The sequence below is a fragment of the Xenopus tropicalis genome, chromosome 5, assembly GCF_000004195.4.
Source record: "Xenopus tropicalis strain Nigerian chromosome 5, UCB_Xtro_10.0, whole genome shotgun sequence".
Classification (NCBI taxonomy): Eukaryota; Metazoa; Chordata; class Amphibia; order Anura; family Pipidae; genus Xenopus; species Xenopus tropicalis.
The window spans coordinates 9,617,671-9,632,417 of NC_030681.2; the positions used below are offsets into that span (position 1 = coordinate 9,617,671).

A 14,747-nucleotide genomic window follows, 5' to 3' on the forward strand; every position below is an offset into this window, starting at 1 on the left:
CTGCATCTAATTCCTCTGCAGCGCCACCTAGCTTTCAGTTTCTGTATAGCAAAGCCATACATAGGAGGTACATATAAAACATGGAAAGCACTCACTTAAGAAAAAAAAAAAACTATCTTTGGGTGGGGGGGACACAGGAAACGAGGGAAAAGCTCACTGTAAAAAACTAATTGCCCTTAAGTTACGCCTTCTGCACTGGGACTTGTGTTGAAAATGTCGATGTAATAAAATCCATATTCCCATTTGTGTTCCTTCTATAAAGCATTAATGGACCATTGTTTAGTTTTTAACCTGCACATCCACCCCTGCCAATAATGAGAGATTCAATAGAAATACAGAGCTCTGTATAAACAACCACCCCCCTTTTGCCAGCTGCAGTCTGTGTCTCTACCTTTCAGATAAGCAGTTCATTATACAGTAGATTAGTAATTTGATTTATTACCTTCTCATGTGACAGCAGCTCACAGGAGCCAGAGAAAGTTGACAAGTAAAATGGCTCCCAATTCCAGTATTTGCTCTCATTAGTGCAAGAAATGACAAAAACCATGGATATTTCTTAAAGGAGAAGGAAAGGCTAGTAAAGAGTTAATCCCAAGCTGCAGGCATACATTCCGTTGTCTCCATAGTGCCCTTAAGTCTCCCCATATTTCTCCTGTTCAGATGATCAGAAGCCAAACAGGAAGAAAAAAACGCTGAGCTGTGTAAAGAAAGTTCCCATAATGCCTCACTCCTGCACCGAGACCCAGACCAAGTAACATAGTAAGTTGGGTTGAAAAAAGACGTACGTATATATAACCTGCCTAACTGCTAGTTGATCCAGAGGAAGGCAAAAACCCCATCTGAAGCCTCTCTAATTTGCCGCAGAGGGGAAACAATTCCTTCCTGACTCCAAGATGGCAATCGGACCAGTCCCTGGATCAAGTGAACATGCTCAGTTAGTTAGACTATGAGGAAGCTTCCTGCTGATTGGCTCAGATCCACATTCCTAAGGGGGGGGGTGAGTTCTTAGCATTCTTGAGGGAGGGGAGAGCAGAGAGCTGCGCATCTGTTGCAGAGGAAAACAGACACAACAAATCTTTTGACAGAGAAGTCAGTGCAGCGTTTCTGTGAGTGCTTATGGCTGTATTTATATAGACCTTTCTGATAAAGCTTTTTACCTTTCTTTCTCCTTTAATGAAAACAATATTCTAGCCCTAAGCTACCAGTATGGCCTCCCTGTTGTACTGCCTCCCTGTTGTACTGCCATCCAGACACTGTGCTGCCAATCATTCAGCTGGTCAGATCTCTCAGCTGCCAGCCTCACTGTTACACACAAGTAGCTGGGCGACAGCGGGACCTTTAGGGGTGCTCCTATGATGGTTATTTCCAGGGGTCCACAGGATTTTCTGAATTTATTTAAGGCACCTACAATGATGCCCTAGCTTAACATTTTGGGGTCCCTGATCTCTGTGGCCCCTCCCCCATGGAATGGGCGTTACCGCGAGGTTATTACAGGGCTAATAGGACGCACAATAAAACAGGTTCACAGAGAGTAGTTTTCCTATTCTTTATTATTAGAATGATTCTCTGATTTACAGGTTATGTGCGCTTCTGGTATTCCCAGACATTAAAAACAATTCTTTATTCTATGTAAACCAGTGGTGTAGGCTAGCCGGGCGTGGAGAAGCCATTGCAATGTCATTATAAAGTGTATTTCCACAGGAAATGTTGACATTCGTTTCTTTAAGACAAATAATGGTACGTTAGAGGGGACGGGGGGGGGGCAGGCGTGACTGTATTGCACGGCTTGAAATTGCAAGATCCAAAATAATTAATTAAAAATCCCCCATAAACAAAGAGCATAAAATATTTATTGCAAATATAAGACGAGTGAAATAAATCGGGGGGGGTTGGGGTGTAAACCAGTAACGCTGTATCCAATTGGACAACTACTGAGTGTATTTTTATTTTTTTAGCTAGCGTCCATTTCCGTAGCAGCCATGTTAGGGTTTGGGTTCCGGTGGGAGTTCATGGTCTGTGTGTGCGGGAGGGAGAACTCGCTGATCAGGCAGAGATGGGCCGACCGGGAAGGATCCGGGATGAGGCCCTGCAGCAAAGTCCCGACCTCCGATGTGCTGGGGGCCTTGAATAAAGTCTCTTGCTCCAGAGGGCGGTCGAGGGGGCGGGAATTCCCTAACGCCTTGAAATGGGGGACCGGGATGAAATTCTCTAGCACCAGGAGGTCCCGGGATAAAATCTCTAGCTCCAGGATGAGGAGGTCCTCTTATAAATTCTCTTGCCCCTGGAGGGGGGAGGCCAGGTGGGAAGTCTCTTGCTCCTGGGGGTGGCATTCCTGGGGTCATTTCTCTAACTCCTGCAGGGAAGTCTCTCATCCCTGGAGGCGGTGGTCCTGGTGGGAAGTCTCTCACCCCCGGCGGCGGTGGTCCTGGTGGGAATTCTCTCACCCCTGGAGGCGGTGGTCCTGGTGGGAAGTCTCTTGCTAGAGGGGGACCTGGAGGGAAATCCCGAGGACCAGGAATAGGAGCTCCGGGTGGGAAGTCCCTTACTCCAGGAGGTAGCATGGCGTAATCCCTAGGCCCAGGAGGTGGCACAGGACCAGGGGGATAATCCCTAGGGCCAAGGGGTCCACGGATAAAACCTCTGGGATCTGAAGGCATTGGACCAGGTGGTAACAAAGGTCTCATTCCAGGAGGCGGGCCATGCACTGAAAGGAAAAATTCCAGTTTAATGCCATGACATTTCCTAGAGAACCGTAACTAATGTTTCTATAGCCCAGTGACCCCCAACCAGTGGCTCAGGGGTAACATGTTGCTCCCCAACCCCTTGGATGTTGCTCTCAGTGCCCCCAAACCAGGGAGTTATTTTTGAATTCCTGACTTGGGGGCAAGTTTTGGTTGAATAAAAACAAGATTTCCTACCAAAAAAAGCCCCTGTAAGCTGATAGGGTGCATAGAGGCCCCTAATAGCCAATCACAGCCCTTATTTGGCTCCTCCGTGAACGTTTACGGTGCTTGTGTTGCTCCCCAAGTCTTTTTATATTTGACTGTGGCTCATTAGTAAGAAAGTTTAGGGGGCCCTGCTATAGCCCTATATTCCTACAGCAACAAATGGGTACTAATATTAATCATTTCCATTCAAATACATTCTGTGCTTAATATCATGCACACAACATTTTTCTTGGTGACTTTTTTGTCTCTGCAAATGTTTTTTTCTACACACGTAGAGACAATTATCAGAAAATGATCAGCATTGTCTGTTTTAGTAGCCGTGACAAGTAGCTGCTACTAATAGCTCTGTGTGTCTTTAACCTAAAGGTGCCCCATACACCTTCAGAACCTAGGGGTGGGCGATATCGGGAGAATCCAGGCTAATTCGGTCGTTTGGCCCTGGGACCAAACGATCAAATTAGAACGACGGGCATAGGAAAAGTCGGACCAGGGACCGCATCAACGAGCCAATGCGGTCCCCGATCTAACTAGATTTTTTTAACCTGCCCAATTACAGGCCAGATATCGGTCGGGCAGGCCCGTCGTTAGTGCCCATACATGGGCCGATTAGCTGCCAAATCGTTCTAAAGGACCCATATATCAGCAGCTACAATTGGCCCGTGTATGGGGACCTTAAGGGTGAAGACACACAGAGCTACTAGTAGCAGCTACTTGTCGTGGCTACTAAAACAGACAATGCTTATCATTTACTGATAATTGTCTCTATGTGTGTTTTAGCAGAGGCAATTCTCAGTATTGTCTATGGCAGCGGATTTTCTGTAATGTAAGAACTATAGCAAAGTGTGACCCAGGTCTAGTAACCCACAGCAACCCCTTGCTGACTGGTTGCTATGGGTTACTAGAATCAAACTTTGTACTATTACCCCACAGAATGCCCTTTAGAATATGTTTAGTATTATGATCCTACATTGTGAAGGTCGAGGTCCTAAGGGCCCTCTGGGAGGAAGAGGCCCAATCATCCGTGGCACCGGGGGCTGTGACATCAAAGCTGCGGACGCTGGCGAATTCATGACTGGCGTCCCAGGAAATGACGGAGGACCTTTAGCTCCTGGGAGAACCTGTTCATAATAAAGGGCATTAACAGTGAGAAGAAGCTGCCATTGCGGCACAGTGATGGCCACTGAGGGTTACTGTCCAGCCACAAATGGTTAATGCATGTACCGAGTATTCCTACAGGCTGGGGCCCAGCTGTGGGGTAACTCAGCAAAATCCTACATCAGAATAAAATTTATACAGATCTTGCTTTCAGTTTGGGATAAAGTTCATCCCAGCATATTCATTGCCAGCCATTGTTTTCTCATTTCCATTAAAGGGGAACTACACTTGAAATTAAATTTCCCTTCACTGTGCAAAATACGGTTGTTGTTGTTTTATTAACTGTAAAACGGGAGACTGACAGAGCAATTGTTTTTGGCTGCAGGGGTCAGTGACCCCCATTCGAAAGCTGGAAAGAGGCAGAAGAGGAAGGCAAATAATTCAAAAATTATAAAAATATAAAGACCAACAAAAAAAACTACAAGCTTAGCTGCCTACACTGGTTTCCATTTTATTTCCATCCATTTAATCATATGTAATATGTGTATATATTAACCTCCTGTGTTCCTAATATGTTTTCCTAATCTCTTACCTTTAAATGGGCAAAAATAGATTAAAAACCCACTTTTGTACAATCCCCCCACAATGTGTAGCTGCTGCTATACACTGGTCTACCCCGGCAACCCAATAGCAACCAATCAGATGTTATCTTTTACTGTTTTACTGCACTCAAGGCAAACCGCTGATTGGCCCAATGGGTAACAGGACCAATGTACCTTGTTAATACACACAATAATTGTGAAATCTCTGCATATCCAAGAAAAGTCACAAAATAAAACCATGCTTGTTTATTAGCAGAGGCCCCAAACCTTGCTGAAAACATATTTAAAGGAAAACTACAGCCACACTGGATAAGATATTTCACTCCATCATAAGCTACAATAGATTAGCCATTTCTCCTACAGCTTTGTGCTACTTGGGGAAGGAATTAACCTTGCGCTCATCACTTCATTGCTTGTAGGAAAACAAAGGCAAATGTTCCCCCAGATCCGTCCGGTTACTCTCACATTTACCTGGAGCTTTGTGGACTTTCCCTAAGAAACCCTGTTGGCTGTCGCCATAGTTTTCATTTAAGACATTGCTACCCAGCAGCCCAGAGACACCAAGCACCCCCATGCTGTTACCTGTGAATGAAAACTCTTTCCTAAAAACTTGGGTTATATTCTGTTAGAGTCACCATAAGCAAGAGTATACACGCTAGGATCCGCTCACTTGGTGAGGTCGCCAAGCGAGTGGATTTTGTCCCAATATCCCAACCTACGGGTGGGCAATATCTGGCTAATTTGGGGGCCAAACAATCGAATTGGAACAACGGGTATAGGCGTCCGACGGTTCGGGGACCGCATTGGCTTGTTGATGCAGTCCCCGAACCGACGGACACCTATACCTGGTGTTCCAATTTGATCCAATCCGACTAAATTTCAAACCTGCCCAATCGAGATCTGCCCGGTTTCAGGGCAGATGTCAGTCGGGCAGGGCTGTTGTTAGTGCCCATACACGGGCCAATAAGCTGCCGAACTGGTGTAAGGGACAGATATCAGCACCTAAAATCGGCCCGTGTATGGCCACCTTAAGGCCTGTGCCTACTGAAGAATGCTGCCATCAGCCTCTCCCAGCCAGGGCCACATTGTACTTCTGTATCTTTCTATTAAAGGGGTTGTTCACCTTTGAGTTAACTTTTACTATGATGTAGAGAGTAATATTCCGAGATGATTTGTAATTTGTATTCCTTTTTTATTACTTGTAGTTTTTTTTAGTTCACTTTTTGTTCAGCAGCTATTCAGTTTTGGAGTTTCAGCAGCTATTTGGTTGCTAGGATCCTAATTACCTGAACAACCAGTAAGTAGTTTGATCGAGAGAATTATATATGAATAGGAGCAGACATGAATAGAATAATAAGTTATAAAAAGTAACAATAACAATAAAAATTGTAGCCTCACAGAGCAATAGTCTTTTGGCTGCCAGGGTCAGTGACCCCTATTTGAATAAGGAATATAACTCATAAGGGCTCTGGCACACGTGGAGATTAGTCGCCCGCGACAAAACTCCCTGTTCGCGGGCGACTAATCTCCCCGAGTTGCCTTCCCCTGCCATCCCACCGGCGAACATGTAAGTTGCCGGCGGGATGGCACACACGGCGGCGCGATTTCGCGCATATTGCTGAAGTTGCCTCGCGAGGCTTTTTCGCCGATTTGCGCGAAATCGCGCCGCCGCGTGTGCCATCCCACCGGCGACTTACATTTTAGCCGGTGGGATGGCAGGGGAAGGCAACTCGGGGAGATTAGTCGCCCGCGAACAGGGAGTTTTGTCGCGGGCGACTAATCTCCCCGTGTGCCAAAGCCCTAAGACCAATTAAACAAAGTTGCTTAACATGGGTCATTCTATAACATACTAAGAGTTAACTGAAAGGCAAATCACCCCTTTAGACACATACATCTGTGAGTGTTACTTTAGGTTTAGTGTCCCAATTCTTAATTTATTGAACAAATGATGTACTGGCCATGGCATGTAACAAGATCACAGTATATAAGTTAACTGTACGAGTGCTGACTTTTATTATTATTATGAACTATTTTCCTCTGACATTTATTCTCACCATACCACCATGTGATGTCTTCCAACCTATCAGGTTTTAATACCCAGCAGCCCATGTAGATGCCCAAGGACAGCAAAAGCTGGACAGCCACAAGGTAATATATTATATATATGTATATATACACACACACACAGCATGGATGTGCACCTCATGGCCATGCAGCTTTGGCAAATCCTCCCTCCCATCATCCTCAGCCAACTCTGAGAGACAGAGACATTTGTTGGGGAAGCGCATGCAAGTCAGTTAGCAGCTCACTCTTTCCACCGGAAGCATTATGTGACACCCAGCTCAACCCATGGCTTCCGCATACTTACTGCCTCCGCTTCGTCAGGTGGGGGAAAGCTAGGAGCCACACTTGGGGCCTCGGGCTCATGAGGTGGATTTGGCTTTTGTTTTTACAAGAAAAAAATTCAGTAAGAAAATCAGATACACAAAATGCCGCACACGTACATGAAAATGAGGAGTCAAAATTGAGAAGGTGAATGAGCTAAAATAAGCAGAGCGCTCGAAGGGTAAGTTATAAAAGAGCAAAGGGACCTCTTTTTATCTGGAACATACCATGCCATCCACTGTCATCGAAGGAGAGGATGTTCTTGGGCCCATAGAAGCCAAATGGCCAAGTTCCACTGCAAGGCAGAATATGGAAAGTGTAAGATATTCATGCACAGTAATAACATGTTCGGTTTAATTGATTTTGGTTTTCCATTTAAAGAACAGATACCATAGAAACTGGACACATAGGCCCAGTATCCTTCATGTCCTGCTCAAAACACTCAACACTGCAAACCCAATGACTGGGTGCTGTTAAAGAACAGAGCTCCCTAAGGGAGAAGTTGGCTGAAACCTCAGCCTGTTCCCTGTAGCACTTACAGCAATCACTGGAACCAACCAATGCACAACCATGCACCATGGGATCCTAGACTATATTCCTGAGAGGGCACTGGGAGTAAGGGCTCTCTTTTCTAACTAGCAAGGTGGTGTCCTGTCTTCCTGATTGTGGGTATAGCCCCATACTCACAAGTAACCTAAATTAAATTTAAAATAAAACACAAGGCAATGGGATGCCCAGAGCTTCTGTGCCATGTGTTTTTAAAGGGGGCCTTCTCTTTCTGCAGTGCGTATACACCTTGTGCATCCTGGAGTATACACGCTGCAGAAAGGGAACACCCGCATCTATACAGCTACCCAAGCGGCCCAGACTCCACTTCAGTGCGGGCACTATAAAGAAGGACTCGTTATGCCTATATATTCATTACATTTATGAGTGCAAATTTAACTGGAAATTTGTATTAAATCTTCCTTAATAGCAGAAGATTTGATACTGCATCAATCTGGTATTTAAGTAAAGCAAGACATTGCTTTTAAACATTTTTAATTACCCACCTATACCCCCCCACAAGGTGAATTACAGTGGATAAAGGATGCATGGAAACACCAATGGTGTTATGAGGAGCTGAATACAATAAATAATGATATATTCTAAAGTCATCCTTTAACCTTGCAGTTATATGTAGGGGCATACTATACTACACTATATTATCAAATTATTCTGCTTGATTTCCCCTGAGCTTTTCTTTACCGCTGGCTCTTATGTTGTAACGTTGTGTGGCTATCAAAGGGGAATGAGTTTATGAGCCGGAGAGAGGGGGTAATCCAGTGACCTTGGACTACACCTTGAAGAGAATGACAGTTCTCCATGACTAACATTTGTCTAAACCTAATACAACTCCCCATGTTGCTCTTTATTCAATTTGAGAACCTTGAAATATTTACCTGTACCAGAAGAAACCTGCCCACAATTATTAAAGCACTACCCACCTGGTGCGGAGATTCTTCCAGACATATCAGCTTGGGAACACCTTGGTCCGGGTGGAATGTCCATTGCACCTTTAAGTCAGAAAGGATTACTTATTACCATGGAGTGTGCAGTTTTATGACGCATAATGTAACACATTGAAGGATATGTTTTGATACTGTGTCCAGTTATCCAGTGTTTATTCACTGCCAGTATATTGCCATAAATGGAACCAGCTGCAGCCAATCTGAGAAGCCACACTAGTGAACCAGCTGTTGAAGAACATTCAGGAATATGTAGGAAACACTCAGCACCAAGTCTTGCATTGCTGCAGGCTAGCCAAATAGATACACTGTATATTGCAGCAGATCCCATACAGCCTAGTTCATTGTATTGAGATTTTTAAAACAAGGTTCAGCAGTGATGACCTGAGGTCCTAAAGATTTAGTGTGTGCAACAGAATGTTACTTACCAAAGTCACCCTTAGGACCCTCAGATCTATTAAGGTTGGCAGATGATGACCTTCCGGATACATCCATCATTAAAGGAGGTGAAGGATTTCCCCCACTTACAGGGGAAGGTCCAAATGAGCCATCTCTGCTCAGATTACCTTAATTTAAATAGAAAGAAAAATTGTTAGGGATCATCCATTATATAGCAGACATGCAATTATCTTTTTAAAATGGCACAGAAATGACATTAACTACATTTAATTAAATCGATAGGTCGATAAAATTCAGTAACCCACAGAAGGGGCAATGGTTGATGCTTAGTACCTCTCTTTAGTGATTGCTGATGCTCTGGCCTTCCTGGCGTCGGCTTCACAATGGCAGGTCTCTGGAGCTCTGCAACTCTTTGGTTGACTTCAATTAATCTGAAAAAGCATTTTATATAAATACATGTACACTGTTGATATGTGGGATCTAGCATAATCTTAGTCTCCCATAAAAGTTCTCTTACTTCTGCCGGAGGTTTGCACACTCTCGTTTCTCTTCTGCCAAGGTTCTCTCAGCTGACCGAGCAGAGAGCTGCAGCATAGACAGGGATTGGAGGAAAAAGAGGCCATAGTGAGATGCATTAGCAATTATTAACCATTTCTAATATATCAATTAGCACTAAAATGAAGGCATTCCATCATTGATTATAACTTATTCTCCAGCATGAAGGATCGGTGGAAAAGGTGAAAAAGTCCCCTAAAGGGTAATTACAAAAAAATTACATTTCATAGCTGTATCTGAAATAATTTCTCAAACCAGCTACAGCCAAAAGAAAAGTACACATTTTTGGCAATTAAAACATGAACAATGTCAGTTAAGTCCCCGACCCATTTGTTCATATGGTCAACCTAACAGACTGATTGGTGACAACAGGTTGTTGTGGCCTTTAGCAAAACCACCTATAGGGTAAGAACCCATGGAGCAATAACTGCTCCAAAAAGGCTTTCCACTGGCAACAATAGAAGTCACTGGTGGAAAGCCCTTCGCATCACTTCAGTTCCCAAACATTGTGCAACTTCGGATTACCGAAGCGATGCAAAGGGCTTTCCACTGGCGACTTCTATTGTTGCCGGTGGAAAGCCTTTTCGGAGTGGTTACTCGCCCACGATAGTGGAGATCTTTCGCAAGCGAGTAACTCGCTCCATGGGTTCTTACCCATAAGGGCTTAGTCACACAGAGCGTTTTTAATGAGAGAAGCGGATCCACTCTAATCAGTATCTCCATGTAGCTGCAGTGGAGTGGAAAGTGGCCTGAAAATATCACTGATTTCAGGCCTGATTTCTGATAGTGATTGTCAGTACAGCTACAGGGAAGTGCTGATTAGAGCAGATCTGCTTCTCTCTACCTGATTAAAAACCACAGCTCCAGTATCTCTGACAATAATTAAGCTGAGAACTTTCTAAAGCCCTGACCATTTACAGTCATGTGACTGTTCAAATGCTCTTTTTCGCTACCTGCTCTACACCAGTCAACATCATAATGCTCTGACTGATGCCAGGTTGGCTCTAATCTTGCCTACTTCAAATCTGAGGAAAAGTCTTCTACTACATTATAAAGGTGTATATAGGTACCACACTCACCCAGTTTTCGTGAGCTTTCTTTTCATGGCTTGCAATCTGAAAAACATGAATAAAAAGAATTTAACACAAACTATAACAGAAAAATGTGCATTCCACAAACCCTCCTAAAGCTATCTAGCCTTCAGTGAAATACATAACTATAAGGGCCAGGCAGGCCTATCAGAGCACAATCAGTGGCCATTTGGACCCATTTCTGTACTTTGTCAAGAAGCAGTGCTAGAGGTTAAAGGGAAAGTTTTACTTAAGATTAATTTTGGCACTATGTAGATAAGTGAAAAAAGTTTGCCTCTTGTAGTGGCAACGAAGGATGATTTGCAACTAGAATTAGATTTTGGGTTATTTAATGGTTTGTAACTGGTTTCTAGGCTTCCACTACACAAGAGACCCTGGCTTGAATTACAGAGAGGGTCTGGATAAACAGACAGGTAATACAAATAAATTGAATTACTATGCCCACAATCAAGCTGCTTTTGATTAATATGTTACTCACTAAGTGAAGCAGTCATTGAAGTTAGCCACAACAGCCAACAAATATTTAGCTTGGATCAATCTACTGGCGCTATAATTTTCAGGCTTTACACTAACAACCTATTTGAATCAGTAAAGCCCCAATGAAGAGCTAAAAAGGAAACACAGTGTACCCAGGAGATACAGACACTGCCCATTACCTGGTTTTTGAAGGACCTTTCCGTTTTCTGTAGCTCTTCTTCCATTTCTTGAATTCGCTGCCTGCAAAATCAAATACAATTAGCCAGTTGTAAATGAATGCCTATTGTTAGTGTTTGTTCTCCCCCACTTTGATTAGTCACCCTCAGTAATGCCAAATGTCACTTTCCCTAGCTGAACACAATCAGTAATTATTTGGATTTATATACAGCTAATTGATGGTTTATCATTTATTCACAGCAAAAAATATATACTTGTAGATTTTGACTTCTGCTACAGCCGAGACAGCCTTTTCGTCAGCCATCGTCAGCTTCTGCTCCTTGTCTTGCCGCTCAAACTCCTCCTGTGTAAGTTTCCTAAAAGAAGCACAAGAACCAATATAAGTCTCCTGCTTGATATAATATATTGAAATGTGCAGGCAGAGAGTGTGAAGGTTCCCAATATGATGGTGTAGTACAGTGTTGTCCAACTGGCAGCCCACGGCCCCCACCTGTCTAGTTGCTGCAAATGCTTAAGCTGTACATTGTATCAGTACTGAGGTTAACTTCCCCCCTGTATTGTTTACAACCTCAGTTTTAGGCTGTAAGCCCCTGCATTGTTTACACCTTCAAGACCCTGCATTGCTTATACCTTCAAGACCCTGCATTGCTTATACCTACAAGACCCTGCATTGCTTATACCTACAAGACCCTGCATTGCTTATACCTACAAGACCCTGCATTGCTTATACCTACAAGACCCTGCATTGCTTATACCTACAAGACCCTGCATTGCTTATACCTACAAGACTCTGCATTGCTTATACCTACAAGACCCTGCATTGTTTACACCTATAAGATCATGTGTTGTTCGTACATATAAGACCCTGCATCGCTCAAACCTAAAATACCCTGCATCATTCCAACCTACAAGACCCTGCATCGTTCCAACCTACAAGACCCTGCATCGTTCCAACCTACAAGACCCTGCATGGTTCCAACCTACAAGACCCTGCATGGTTCCAACCTACAAGACCCTGCATCGTTCCAACCTACAAGACCCTGCATCGTTCCAACCTACAAGACCCTGCATCGTTCCAACCTACAAGACCCCACCGTGTTCACATCTACAAGACAATGTGCTGTTCACACATACAAGACCCTGCATTGTCCACACCTATAAGGCCATGCACTGTTCACGTCTGTAAGACAATGCATTGTTCGCACCTCTAAGACCATGCATTGTGCACACTTATAAAACCCTGCAGTGTTTACACATATAAGACCCTGCATTGGTTACACATATAAGACCCTGCCTTGTTTACAACTATATTTAAGGGTGTGGCTTAATATGACTTAATAAGCTTCTTTTACATTGGTTATGAGGATATCCCTGCAGTGAGTACCAAGAATTTGGGCTTTTGCTGTGCTACCACCATTAATGTGGTTAACATGGATGTGGTTTAAAGTGGCTTCCATTATTATCCCTCCACCATGTAGGCCAGAATAACACTGGCCCTCGGTATAACAGAAGTTGGACAGCACTGGTGCAGTAGATGGCGGTAATAAAATGCAGCTCCCCCATTTCACGCTATCAATCTTAGACTTTTTAAGGATCCCAAGTGGCTTCATAATAGAATTGTTTTTCATGGCACAATATGCTGAAAACTAAATATGTTTTTCCCCCTCCCACCACATGCTGTGCCCACCCATGTCCTTAATTACTTTTGCAGGGCCATCTCCTTCTGCTGGTACAGTTCTGTAAGGATTTCAACTTTCTGGCGCAGAGTTTTGCATTCGTTGTCCAGGCGCGTCTTGTCTGACTGCAAGGAGCTGCCGTCGTGCTGAAGTTGCTGAATTTGTTCTAGATAAGAAAGAAACATATAAATTTGCAGCAGCAGCAGCAACTTTGAAGGGGCGTTCAGCTTTAAGTTAACTTTCATGTTACTTTTCAGTATTTATTTATTTTATAGTTTTTAAATGATTTGCCTTCTTCCTCTAACTCTTTGCAGCTTTTAGACGGGAGGTCACTGACCCCAGGTGCCAAACAACTATTGCTTTGTGGCTACAGTTTTGTTGTTATTGTTACTTTTTGTTCCTTATCTTTCTATTTAGGTCCTCTCCTATTCATTTACCAGTCTTTCATTCAAACCACTCACTGATTGCTAAGGTAATTTGGACCCTAGCAACTGCTGAAACACAAAACTGGAGAGCTGCTAAACAAAGAATGAATATTCTTGAACCAACAAATGTATTTGTAGCTGTAATATTGGTGTGTAGGCGCCATCTCAGTGCCTTGTGCCTGAGTCTGAGCTTTCAGCCAGCGCTACACATTAGAACTGCTTTCAGCTAACCTATTGTTTCTCCTACTCCCATGTAACTGGAGGAGTCCCAAGCCGGACTTGGATTTCTTACTATTGAGGGCTATTCTGATACCTACTGGGAGCTGCTATCTTGCTCCCTTCCCATTGTTCTGCTGATCGGCTGCTGGGGGTGAGGGGTGGGGATATCACTCCAACTTGCAGCGCAGCACTAAAGTGTGACTGAAATTTATGACAGTTTTCCTTTAACAAACAAGCAGACCTTTTCCAGTTTGGGCAACCACATGCTGGGCTGTTTACATGGGCCTATGCAGATCCATCAGAAAAGGACTGCATTAATAGATACAATGTTACTTTGCTTGTTTGCTGAATAGTTTAATTGCTACAGACAAAATCAATATCCCAGCTCTGTCTATTACAGGTTTGTTGGTCTCAAAATGGATATGTCAGTCAGTAGTACACGTTTCTATTAGATGGCTACCTTCAAGGTCATGTCGTGCAGAAACCTCATCCGCCAGTTTTCTTTGGTAGAGGTCTTTTTCTTCCTCAATTATTGATAAGGTGGTTTTAACCTAAAACAAGGAAGATCAGGAACAGGTTATAAAAAGTTAATGAGTATTAGGAAAGAAAAAGAATCTAAATCAATCAGCTGCTGAATGCACTGCCATAGTCTTGTTCCCTCATTCTCTCTTAATTCTTTGGATTGGAGCAATACTAAGGGGAAAGACACACAGAGCTACTTAGTAGCAGCTACTTGTCATGGCTACTAAACGCCAGAAAATCCCCTGCCATAGACAATATTAAGAATTGCCCCTGCTAATACACACGTAGATTTTTGTAGCCATGACAAGTAGCTGCTACTAGTAGTTCCATGTGTCTTCACCCTAATAGTAACAGCTGACGTTCATAACATTATTTTGATACGTTATGCTAATTTTTGTTAAGTGCAGTATACAACAATAAATATCTATGGGGACCAAACAAAGTGCAATCTCATACTTACCCTTGAGACATCCATCATTTGCTTAATCTGCACTTTCATTTTCTCCTTCTGCTTCTCTAAAATAAAACATTTCAATAGATACAGATTAGCTGTACAGATTCTGTTTGTTTTGAACCTATATCTAATGTTGCCAACAAAATACTTCACGTCTATCCTAACAAAGTACTTGGCACACTGGTACAGTTATAGTATTGCTGTGGATTTTTAC

The 14,747-nt window shown here is 43.3% G+C and overlaps 1 protein-coding gene across 14 annotated transcripts in view; it reads right to left on the bottom strand.

The window, feature by feature from the left end:
• Positions 1 to 1,532: 1,532 nt before the first annotated feature.
• mia3 (MIA SH3 domain ER export factor 3) overlaps positions 1,533 to 14,747 on the bottom strand; it is a 51,931-nt gene continuing 38,716 nt past the window's right edge. For 11 of the 14 annotated variants that reach the window (XM_031902233.1, XM_031902236.1, XM_031902235.1 and 8 more), the window contains 14 exons: positions 14,540 to 14,595; positions 14,018 to 14,108; positions 12,941 to 13,079; positions 11,492 to 11,593; positions 11,240 to 11,300; positions 10,572 to 10,607; positions 9,455 to 9,522; positions 9,271 to 9,368; positions 8,967 to 9,104; positions 8,518 to 8,586; positions 7,258 to 7,325; positions 7,014 to 7,085; positions 3,916 to 4,066; positions 1,947 to 2,704 (listed from right to left, as the gene is read on the bottom strand). In XM_031902233.1, the coding sequence (XP_031758093.1) occupies positions 1,983 to 2,704; positions 3,916 to 4,066; positions 7,014 to 7,085; positions 7,258 to 7,325; positions 8,518 to 8,586; positions 8,967 to 9,104; positions 9,271 to 9,368; positions 9,455 to 9,522; positions 10,572 to 10,607; positions 11,240 to 11,300; positions 11,492 to 11,593; positions 12,941 to 13,079; positions 14,018 to 14,108; positions 14,540 to 14,595 (1,871 nt within the window). In that variant the 3' untranslated portion in view covers positions 1,947 to 1,982. The other 3 variants (XM_004914795.4, XM_002940698.5, XM_031902241.1) reach the window with 3 other exon arrangements.